The 12,332-nt window shown below is 37.6% G+C and overlaps 1 protein-coding gene across 5 annotated transcripts in view; it reads right to left on the bottom strand.

Annotated features, from left to right (window-relative positions):
* CNKSR2 (connector enhancer of kinase suppressor of Ras 2) overlaps positions 1 to 12,332 on the bottom strand; it is a 205,222-nt gene that overhangs the window by 39,602 nt on the left and 153,288 nt on the right. For all 5 annotated transcript variants that reach the window (XM_066313957.1, XM_066313958.1, XM_066313959.1 and 2 more), the window contains 3 exons: positions 10,804 to 10,875; positions 4,924 to 4,991; positions 361 to 461 (listed from right to left, as the gene is read on the bottom strand). In XM_066313957.1, the coding sequence (XP_066170054.1) occupies positions 361 to 461; positions 4,924 to 4,991; positions 10,804 to 10,875 (241 nt within the window). The remainder of the gene's footprint in view (positions 1 to 360; positions 462 to 4,923; positions 4,992 to 10,803; positions 10,876 to 12,332) is intronic.

Below are 12,332 nucleotides of genomic sequence, written 5' to 3'. Positions count from 1 at the left end.
GTGTTGCTCCTGAGGCAATAACATTTTCTCAGAAAGTTGATAAGGGGGTGGTGAGGAATTGCAAGGATGAGTAGCTGTCCATCATGAATGAAGAACAAGAAGAAAGAATTCTCTAACTTCATCTTATTTTGTACAGCAAGTGGTATTATAAATCCCTGTTCTCTACAATCCAGTGAAAACAGCAATGATGGCCATTGAAGGCTGCAATGTGTGTTGCTTAACTAATGCCTTAAGTCAAGCACTGGCTTAAAAACACACTGTCGAGCACTATCCTGGGCCTAGGTGTGTGCTCCCAGGGAGGAGAGCAGGCAGAGGTGGCACTTTGGGCACACATTCCTAGGGACACTGCAGGTGACTCACCGAGGGTGGCCGTGGGTAGGTGTCGTACGGGGGCGGGGGACTGTCCTGCTTCGGTGTTGACGGGGTGTCAGCCTCCTCCTTGTCACTCTCGCTCCAGTAATCTGCAAGGTATGCAGGGATCAGGTCAGAAACTGACAGCACATTCTGCTGCGTTTTTGTATCAGAGACTTGCTTTCACAAAAGCAACTAGAAATTCCTCCTTTGGTATTATTGGCAGTGAAATACCAGAATGCTGATGCTGTCATTGTTACCTGCTGTAACTTGGAATTCTCTTAATCTGAAAAGCGAAAATTCTAAACCTTATGGGGTATCCCAAACCCAATGTCTCATTACAGAGCTACTGGACAACAACCTGAAAATGAGCCACAAATTTAACTCTTGTGCACACCCTTAGAAATGCAACCAAGTATATAGAATACTCTTAATACAAGTCTTGTTGACTGCAAATACCATCAACTAATGTATTTAACCAACTGGCAAATGAAACAGGTAGGGGTCATTGCATATACAAATAATCACTGCTACTTTTCTACCCATTTTCTCCATTATACTCTATCAATTAGACATGTTTTTCAATTCAATTTCTAATAACAAACAGCTGTATTTAAGGCAAGACAGAAAAACTTTATACCCATATATCTGCTTCATAAAACAGCTGCTGCCCTGTTATCCATGCAAGAACATAAAGGTGATATAATAAGGAAAAATATGACAATGACATTTAAGAACAGAGTGCAAAAAGAAGGATGAGACAGTATAAAGGACATAGATTTTGTGGGCTAAGTTTAATGGGCTGCAACGTTTCATTATTTCAGGAAATCAAGTTTATTTTAAAGAGGAAAACACATAGAAGAATAAACTACATGGAATTTATATTTATTCTATTACAAATATTTTTTGAAGCAGAACAGCATCTAACTAAAAGGACACTGAACCTTAATATTCCCTCCAAGAAAGCCCTACTTAACTGCTGACTCAGTTCAAGGCAGACAACTCTTTAAATTTTTGCAAATTGTAAGACTTATGGAAACATTTCTGCTGTCACTTTGTTTCTGACTGTATTACCTTCCAGTATTAGGGTAAATTATTGTACGACAGGACACTACAGCTCAGACTACTCACAGATCAATCACAGGCAATTTTCACTGCACCTCAAGTGTTCAACGAAGTGCATCATTTACTCCTCTCTCTTTGATGAACAAGGAAAAAAGATTGATTGCTGCTTCACAAATGATATAAACTAAAAACTCGAGCTGGCACAACATGTAATTTTGTCTTTAATGATTTTTTTATTATGATTACTGTATTTTACGATCAATGATCTACCATATTTAATCTTACTCAAGACTTAAAACATAAACTTAACTTTAAACGACACCATCTTAAAACAGGAGTCTCTATAGTTTTGTATTTTTTTAAATTTTAATATTGGTGGGGACAGCCTTATTTATCTATTTAATTTTTCCACACAATAGCAATTCTTTTTACTCCAAGCCTTTTGATTTGCTTCCTGCAAGCTAACAGCTGAGACATTCTCCTTTAAAAGTATAATAAATAAGTTGCATAAATAAAGTTTTTATGACCAGAAAATAAAAAAAAAATCCTAATAGTTATGTCTCTAGACATCTGCAGATAATTGATTTCTGGTGAATGAAAGACAAGATCACTGAAAACGCTTTTTCTAAATAAATTCTAGTTTTAAGAAAACTTGTTTCCAGCAACTTAAAACACTTGAAAATATTGGTGTGTAGGCATGTTTGTTCCTACTGCAGCAAAGCCTAATGGTGGAATTTGTGGTGAGAGACCTGTCAGAACTGCATTGTTAAGTGACATTTCTGCAGACTTGGAGCTCAGCTCTTTATTCTGAAAGCAAAATTCAGCAGTCTCAGCGCAGGTTCCAATTTTGGCTAAAACTATGAAGGTGTTCTTGCTGTCAAATCCACATACAAGAAAACACTGTACCAGGATGCTTTTGCACACCTTAACTCAGGGAATTCTGTTGGCAGCCTAGGACTTGTCTTGAATATTTCTGCAGTAGTAGAGGTCAATTTTCAGATAAAATGCATGAAAATGGCGTCCCACCAATATTTACAAAATTTCCGCTTTTTGGAAACTGACTCATTAGAGTCTCTCTAAAACAGGTATGATGCTATGAAACAGTTGCTGTATTTCTCTCTGTAGATGTGCCCAATTCAGTGATGGACAAGCTCTATGTACCAGGCATATCTTGAAAGTTTTCTCAATGACTAACACACTGAATATGTTATACATAAACCAACACTAACCTGCCATTTCCTGAGTAATTATACTCTATTTATATAAAATAGGGATTTTTTCCCTCTGATTTATATGACTGGAAAGTATATAACTTCTCCATCCAAGGAAGTCCCTTGATGTATTGCTAACATGCATTGTATTTCATATGAAAAGTTGAAGGTATTTTTATAAAACTGTATAAAACTGTTCTGTACAGAATGTAACATTTTATTCAGCAGTACACCCACAATTCAGTGATTCGTGCATCTCTGAAGCTCTTGAAATATATTTATGCACTTTATATTCAGGACCATTCAACTCTTAATTGAGACAGATTTGACAACTCCTGTTGAATTGTTTCAGAGGTATTATAAAGCTTTGCTGCAAGGGGCTGAACCGCACAGAAATAAAAGACCTTTTGTCAAATCAAATATGCAGATGACAAATGGTACAGTCACTGAATACAGAACATTCCAGCTTCACAGTCTCTATAACTGCAAAAATGCTTGAAGTGATAGAGAGGTTTTACTTAGCTAACTTCATGCCTCTGCTAATGAGGGACACTACTGAGCTGTGTAACAGCCCCTGTGCAGGGAGCCCAGGAAAACCACCAGAGGCATTCAAACAGTGCACAGCAGCAAGGGGGGAATGCCATCCTGCCTCCCACACCAAACACAACTGAGCAACACAAACAGGATACAGTTCTACCTACCTCCCTGTAACAAATCAACACGAGTGAACAGTGTTAGAGTGGTAATAAAGAACTCTGTCAGTGCCTGGGATGTAATTTCCATAGTCAGTGAGGTTTCACTGATTATCTTCAATAGGGAGACATTTTAATAATGAGCTACATGAGGTCTGAATGCACATCATCTCATGTCTAGCTGGATCATCTCCTATTTTACTATTCAGTGACTTCTTAGTAGCAAAAATATTTCTCCATGTCCATCTGGATTTTGAAAGGTATATCATGTGTAATTGTGCATTTGGACAGGCTTAGTATAACATACACCTTTTCACTTAATGTCCCACATGGCATTGTAATTCTAGTGCCAACCTACTGTCAGTAAAAATCATAATTTGGCTTTGAATGCCAAAACAGAGGATTTCCTCGAAGACTCAGAGATTCAGAGCTTGTTCACAGCCTCTTCAGGCAGTGACGACAGGATGGTACACAGGTTCTTTCAAACGGGTTATTGTAGTGCTGCTTAGGAAATATGGATTCCCAAACTGATTTTCAGGTTGGGTGAGGCACTAAGAACATGACTGAAGACTACTAAGCATGGTGCTGCTACCCTGGGCTGTGTGAATGCAGAGGGCTTGGTGTCAAAAATGACATGAGTTTTCTGGGCCAAAACCCAAAATCTTTCTGATGAAGGCCTCAGAGCAACAGAATTAAAAACTGGGATTTTGACTGAGTGGGAAGCAGTTAGAGAGGCATCTGGATATGCTCTGGATCATCACGACCACTGCAATTTTCTGATGCCTGCTGCTGGGTACATATGTTAAAAAGAGCATGAATTCCAAAGTGATCTGCTTGCCAAAGCAGATACTTGGATAGGAACCCTCCTGGGCATCTATGGCACTGGCAATTCTAAGAAACAACCTCCACAATACAATTGGACTGACCCTTTCTTTTTTCTGTCTGCAAACACAGGTTCTACTGCAACAGCTCAAAGCAAAGCAATGCATTATTTTATATATGCTGCTTTTTTTAACCCATGAAATATTAGGCGTAAAAAAATCCCCATGTAAAATGCTGTAACCCTACAACTCCAAGTCAAATGCCAAGAGGGCTGTAGGACACACTGCAATACAGTAAAACCAGCAGAAATCACAAAATTTAGGTGGCCTTAAAATTAAAGTCCTTAGGGTAAATCCAATTATCTCAACAGGCTTTAGAAAAATTGTTTTGTTCCCAAGACCAATTTCATGCACTCTTGCCCTCTGTGAAATCAAACACCAAATGCAATGTTTGAAATAATTTCTTAGCCTCCAGATTTTAACTTTCTTTTGATAAGGAACACATTCCTTGGTACCACACAGTGGAGCTTCCTGGTAGTATATCTGCTTTTTTAGTTGTCTTTTGCAGCCTTCTCAGAAATAATCCAGTTTCTGCAGATCAGAGCCCGAAGGAGTTAATCCAAACTCCCGACAGAGAAGGAATTCTCTAAAGCAATAACAGCAATACCCATATGTGATTTGCTCTCAGATGACGAGAATGAGGCCTGATACACAGCAGGGAAAAGAGAACAGATGAACTTGTGATAAGAGCTGACAGAAAGAACCAAAATAACAACACATTACCTTGCTCTTGTTTGATCCTCTCTCTTTCTGCATAGCCAGCAGCAAGCATGTTAATTCTGTTGAGCCATCTGAAATAATATTAAAAAAAGCAGTGATACTGATCCAGCCTCCTAATTTTTGTATGCATTTCTAGCAAAAACAAAACTAGAAGGATCTGAAGGAGATTAAGGACTATGTTATATTTCATATCAGACAGCTGTTCTCTTTGATACTCTTATTCAGGGAGCCTCCAAAGATCTATGATTTTGCTGTTGAACAAACTGTTTTCACAGCAAGGATTTTATTTCAAATGGAAAACCATGCATGATGTCAAACATCTGTAAAAAAAAAGGATTTAGAGATAATCAAAGAGCTGTTAAGTCTGTTGCTCACAGATATGCCATCACACAAATACTCCTGCTGTTCTCATTTCTTAAGAATAAATACCACTTTTCAGAGATTTAAGCAATATTTTAAGGCCTGAATTGGCAACTTAGCAGAGGAACAGAGCAGAAAACAGCAGTAAAAAGAACAGGTTCACTCCCAAACAGACATTGTGGTTTAATTATGCCATTATGTTTTAGAGCTTACCTACAGTGCTGTGTACAAAGAGAAGGAGGCATATCAGAATTCACTTTTGTGTTTGTGTCAGAGAAATGCAAGGAGAAAGAGTTGCTTCAATGCAATTCACATCTAAGGTTTTAATCTCAATTTAGTCTCGTAAAAGGGATTCAATAAATTTCACAAATTAAAAAAAAAACAACCAAACAAAACCATAGAAAAAACCTCAGCACCCAAACACTAAAAAAACCCTCCCAAAACCCAAACCAAAAAGCAAAATGAGCTATTGCTGTTGCTGCTCTCTCCTAGTAGGGCTGTCGTTGCCAAGCACACACTGAACTGTCTGTTCAGGGCAGTTTCAACCTGTGCTCTTCCCCCATGGGGCTCTCAGTGTATTCATTAGCCAAATGCTTACACTGAATCAGGTCCTCCATCAACGAGGCTTTAAACCACCACGGCAATGTCCCGTGTTGTCCATTCCATGGTAAACCTGGAATTACTTGCTCCAGTCATCCCATAGTCAGGATTTGACAGGCCTGGTTTGCCAACCTACTGGCTTGCAGTTTAACTGCTAGGGTATACAGAAAGACAACTCCAGTCAGGTTTGTGTTTTCTTCAGGAAGGGGAAACCCCTGCTGCAGAAACCTGTGCCTGATGGGTTTTGTTTGCATACCGCATGCAAAAAACAGGATGTTTGTCTCAGCAGAGGACACACCTTTGTCATGACACCTGCACGCCTGTCTTCAAGACACTGCAGTGCAGGGCAAGCATCAAGTCATAAAATACAGTTACTTTCCTAAAAATTGACACCTGTCATCACGGAGTCAGAGAAATACAGAATGCTTTCTGCTGGAGGGATCTTAAAAATCTTCTAGTTAGAAATCCCCCTGGTATGGGCAGGGACACTTTCCACTGACTGCAACTGTCCTTCCACAAACAATAACCACATTTTTGATCTGTAAAGCAAGTTAATGGTCCATAAATCATTCTACATTGGGAAGACAGCTAGGGATTTACGCCTAAAGTGATTGCAGAATACTTCACGTTATCACACAATCAAAATTTCTGCCAAAAGAATAGGGAAGCTGAAGAGGACACTTAAAATTTCAGTTGTAATTGTCAGGAAGTGCCATACAGCTGTAAAAACAAGCAGCACACAGGAACAGAAATCCAACAAACCTTGTCTCAGACAATGATTTCATATCTTCAAAGTCAAAAGATGATCCACTACAAAGCTATCTTTTAGGCTCACATTCTCGGTATGTGAAGACCTCCTTTGGGGAATAAAGCTCAGCTGCCAGCTCAAATCAGAGGCACAGAGGCAGAGACCTCACCCTAAGTACTCTGGCCCCATGCTGCAGAGGGACCACAAAGGCCACAGACTCGTGTGTGTCCGAAAGGTAAAGCAGCACAAGATGAGAAGCATTTACTCTGTCAAATGGCATGGCAGACAGTGGGGATGGTGCTTTGCTTCCCTCTCACCTATTCAGGATTTCACACTCCCAGTTCAACTCCCGGTTTCCCACCCTCACCTGCACTGCCATTGGGGAACAGCCACCTATGAACTCCACTGTGTGGGGCTGCTGACCACAGAGCACTAGACAATACAGCTATAAAGGTTCTCCTGTCCTTCATTCTGTCCTAAACATGAGATAACATTTCCTGGTAAGAGTGCTTACTAGTCAGGTAAACAATTAAATTAATGAACACTTAACTGACAGTCAATTGATGCTGCCTACAGAGATCACAGAAAACTGTTCCCACAAAAACATTATTTCCTGAAAAGTACAACCTAATGAGAGCCCAGGAAATAGGTACCATTCTCTCACTCTCTCTTGAGAGAGCAGACTGACTTCAACTTTAATGAATTTCTGCAGGTCATGATCTGTGTTGAGGTTTGGACTGTGACCTGCAGTGCCTGTGGGGCGAAGCAGAAGGTACTGATGTGGTTGTAAACTGTGAACAACCACAGCTTTTTAGCAGTTTGCCAGTCTGGAAGCTAAAGGCATGGTATTGACTTCTTCTGCATATTTTCTGATATGTGGCTGCTAAAGCTTCTTCAGATATGGTTAGAGAATTAATATTATTTTAATAAAGCCTGGCCAGAATTCTGGTTCATTGAAGTTAGAACTGTATGAGAAATGCAACACACTGGACTTGCATCAGAAGGGAAATGTACAGTTCTCCTGCAAAGAAGAGTAGTAATGGAAGAGGAGTAATGCCTGCATTACAATGCACTGAGGACACAAGTTCCAACCATACAGCTACACAAACATTTCTTAATATGCATATGAATGGATACAAAGCCCTAGGACATGGGAAGATTTTTATCTTCCTTCCCTTCAGTGTGGGTGTCCTGGTAGGCACTGTAACCCTTGGAGGGCAAGAGGCCAAGAAAATATTGCTTCTTTACAGCAAATGTAGCTTCAATTTTCTTGTGAGAATTAAAAGATTTTTTTTTCTAGGTATGACAATAAATATAGTGTCACTGGTACTGCAGTAGTCATTCAGGTTTCCTTTTTTTTTCTTTTTAAGAACAGCACATTCATTTCTTTTCAGTATTTAATTGAAACAGTTTTATGACACATAGAGCAGGAGTAAGACTCCTTGACTTTCTGCAGACCTGCAATTTCTGTAAGGAAGGACATACAGTACTCTCTCACATACTACCAGGAAACATTTCTCTCTTATCTCACATTCAGGTAAATGAATTTTAGTCAAATTCACTTTAGTCAGATCACTTGTAGCCAAAGCAAGGTGTCAAATTCTCCTTAATCATAAAACTCAAGACTATAGGATGAACTTGCTGTATGGGAACATGGATACCTTTAGAGTATCTGTGAGTACCTGAATGCAGTTTAACCAGAGTGAAGAGAATAACAATGAATTTCCAAGCAACACGTTTCCATGACCATACACTTACACTAGATAATAGTATTTTGCATCTATAAAGGACAGTCTGTCCTTCTCACAGAGAAAAAGCTCATAGGTAAAAAGAACATTTTGCTGGTGTGACCACATAAACTAAAGGGACTTCAGATGCTACAGCAACAAAGTTCAGTGATTACAGCTCCCCAGACCCCTTACCAGCACGATGGTGTGGCACAGTCATAAAAGTAGTAAGAAAATTTGAACAGTGACAGAGTTACGTGAGATTAAAATACCCATTTTATGCAAGTAGATATACACAAACAAAAACTTCATAGCCGGCAAACTTTTTTTATATATAAACAACTGAATCATTTTATACAAGGGATGAAGGAATTAATCCATTTCGAATTTTCAGTCAGTCCATGTATTAGCAGTTTTCTACTGTTGTTTCTACTGCTTCAAGCATAAACAAAACTGAAATGACTGTCTGATACATAATTAGAATCTATGTCAGAAACTTGACAAAAAAAGAATATAAAATGATCAAAAGAATATTAATTTAACTTTATAATTTTATTCTGTGTTTTACCTTATCTAGGCATCTAGGATAATAAAATACTTTTAGACAGGAAATATTTTATTATCCATGCATTTGAAAGACCCTTTTTTAGTCACATTTTTCCAATCTATTGAGTTAATTGAATATTTGTGAAAGTGAATGAATTTTTCTAAACCATTGAACAAAGAGAAAAAAAAATAAAATTCTTTGGTGAGACTCTGATGGCAACTCAAATGTAAGAATTTCAAGTAATTCCACAGACCTTGAGAGAGTTTGAATTTATATGTGTATAACTCAGATCAAAAATTTGTTAAGCTCATTCTAAAGGAATTAATAAGCACTAATTTCAAAATATGATAAAAGGATTATTTGTGGTGGGAAGATAAAAATCTTCTAATGCCTGGGTTCTACACTGTGCAATATGTTTTTAAAATACTGATGCACATTTGCTGCTGCTTTCTAATTACTGAACAAATATATAAATTTCTATGCTTAAAAAGAAGGCACCTTGTCATACTGAGTGAGGACCTGCTGACAGAAATGATTTAGCTATTGCTGTTTTTCAGGATATGTTGTATACAGACCATGCCATTATTCTGTTTCCTGTGCAGCAAACTGCATTTTGAGTGACTGGCTTGACAGAATTATCAAGGAAAGGCAAGCCTAAAATTTCACAAATAAAAAGGCTTTAAGTTTTCTAACTGAGAAGAGACTTTTGAAGTGAGCCTCAGTCATGCACAAACTTCTGAAAAAATGTTAACAGACAGCTATTTCTAAAGGAAAGCAGGCACAGTATAGCATCAGCATGCCTTTCCACCTAAATACTATCAGTAAAGAACTGGCAGTATCCTGAAGGTGCTCTGCCAGGTGGTTGAATCTAGGTACACACAGGAGAGATCAAACCACCATTATAGGACTTACTATGTTTTATGCATTCAGTTTTAGCTCCTTTTGCCTCTGCTTTAAATACAACTTTCGTCAGGGAGGATATCAGCAGACATTATCTAAGATAGAACACTTCTCAGGTTGCAATAATAGATTTTTGTTTGTGTCCTCTGTCATTTGATGAAAATGGTATATTATTTTGAACTTAATTAATTTCAGTTTATATTGTGAAAATAAATGAAACAAACTCCCTAATATTTGAATAAACATGGGATTCATGTTCTAACTTACCATTCAAATGAATTAAGAGGAATTGTGTTTATTTTGTGCTGAAGTCTCAATCATTTTTCTGAAAAATTGCACAAGTGGCCAAGAATGGATACAGTAAAATTCAATACACAAAGAACTAAGACTGAAGTCCTTGTTCTTTTTTGAAGAGCTGAAATTTTCCCTATCAAATCCAATACAACCAAAATGTCACTTCAAAATTCATGGAAGTAGAGAGAATCTGCAAAATTCTTTACTTGTAACCCCCACTCCTTTTTCATGACTGGCATCAAAAAATAGTGACTTCTTTAAATCTTTCTCCAACTTCTTATTCCCTCCAGGGCAAGAAACATAAGGACTCCCAGAGGAAGCATCACATGTGTTTGGGAGTATATAAGGAAGCAGAGTTGGAGATACCTCACCTTTGGAGGTGCCACATGGCCAATTCCAGAAACCTGGAATTCTGAAAATTGTGTTTGGATGTTGTTTCACAAGCTTTATTTATTTCTTTTTAGAAACATGGAATCATGTTTCTAAAGATTTCAAATCTTTGTATCAAAAAAGAGGTAATTTTTGCATTAATTGAATGATTAACATACAAAGCCAGTCAGAAACAATGTTACTCTGCACCTATTTGTCTCAGCAATTAAACTTGTCTTTTTAGAGTAACAAGTAATTCATTATACCTGCGTTATCAGTAGCTTCAAGAAGTGTCACATTTAAGGAATGGGTCCTTGAACTTTGCTAGATTTCCTTACCTGTTCATATCATCTAGATGTTCAGCAGCAAAATAAAAACTTTTGATCTTAGGATGGCAGGCTTTGAATGCACTGTAGAGGAAAAACATAATTAAAAAATGTAATGGCACAACTCCTTCTAATTTTTCTGAAATGCAAGATCTCATGGTCACCAAGGGATGAGATGAGTTCATATTTCTGAGTTGCTGCATGCCCCCAGACAGTATATGAACATACAACTTTTAGGATTGTGCCAGGTTTCACCAAGTAAAGTGCTCTTCAACTACCCTCCTAAATAATCCTTGATTCCTATGTGCATAAATAATTCAACCATCACTTGCAGTGTACTTGACTGATGAACTTGATAAAGTTCATCAGTTAAGGATATAATTTTATGTATTGAGTGATTTTGCTGTTATGCATATAGCTGTCAATTTTTTTTCTGACGAGAAAACTGACTAAACAATTAATTTAATACAAAAGTTAAATTCTCAACCCTTGTGATTTCTCACATCCCAATGACTTTGACATTACCTTTAACTCTAATGACTGCATTTCAAGCAGGAAAATGTGATGTGCTGATCGACTTCTGAAAAGCTGTCATAAATCAACAGTGTGTACATGAGGTCATCCTAAGCAATGGGCAATTACATCTCATCTTTCCTTTCCACCAAAGTAATCAACACGACTGCGCTGAGAGAATTACTGCATTTCATACATAATATGAAATAAATTACTAGAAAGACTCTTTTAAGACTATTAGAATACCAGAAAGAATCCCTGTTCAGTAAAGATTTATGGTAGTACCTGAAGACCCAGCAAATGTATTTGAAATAATGAGTAATTTACGGTAGAGAAGAATAATTTTAAGAATAGTCTGGAGGTGTCTCTTAAGAACAAAAAATGTAACAGTCCCAAAGAAAATAACGAAAACTGCAAACATAATACATGATGAGTATCATCACCATTTTTCTGAGACATAATGGATTTTTTATATATATATGCACACAGACATATATATATAATGTAACATAATAATTCTCCCTCTAATCAATTGTGTCTCAGAAAAATGGTAATGACGTTTTTCACGCTTATCATGCTTGCAATTTTCAATAAACGTGTCTGTGTGCACACAAATCTACACACATCTATGTTTCAGAAATCAGACAAATGAAATTTGTAACAGCTAAGTTACTGCTAGAGAAGGTAACCTAAGATTGAGACTGAAGGGATTCCTCTAACACATGACAGCATAACAGTGTTATGCAAGTCAAAGCAGATGTACAGCAACATCTGCTCGGTTTAGAACATCATCAAGTTACTGAGACCTAAAACTGGACTTCTTAAAACTGTTACAGCATCTGTCATCGGGATTCTTAGTGAGTTTTCTCCCTTTATCTGTCACCCACGCAAAGAATCTTAATAACCATGTTTTATGAGCTGCTGTTCAGTAGACACTAAACCAAGTAAAACCAAACCAAATCAATTTAAGCAGGGTGCAGTTCTGGAAAATGAGTTGACTTTATGCTGCTGCCCCAAGTAAAAAGAAA

This window comes from Sylvia atricapilla, chromosome 2 (assembly GCF_009819655.1).
Source record: "Sylvia atricapilla isolate bSylAtr1 chromosome 2, bSylAtr1.pri, whole genome shotgun sequence".
In the NCBI taxonomy this organism is placed as follows: Eukaryota; Metazoa; Chordata; class Aves; order Passeriformes; family Sylviidae; genus Sylvia; species Sylvia atricapilla.
This window is presented reverse-complemented; position numbering and strand designations above follow the sequence as displayed.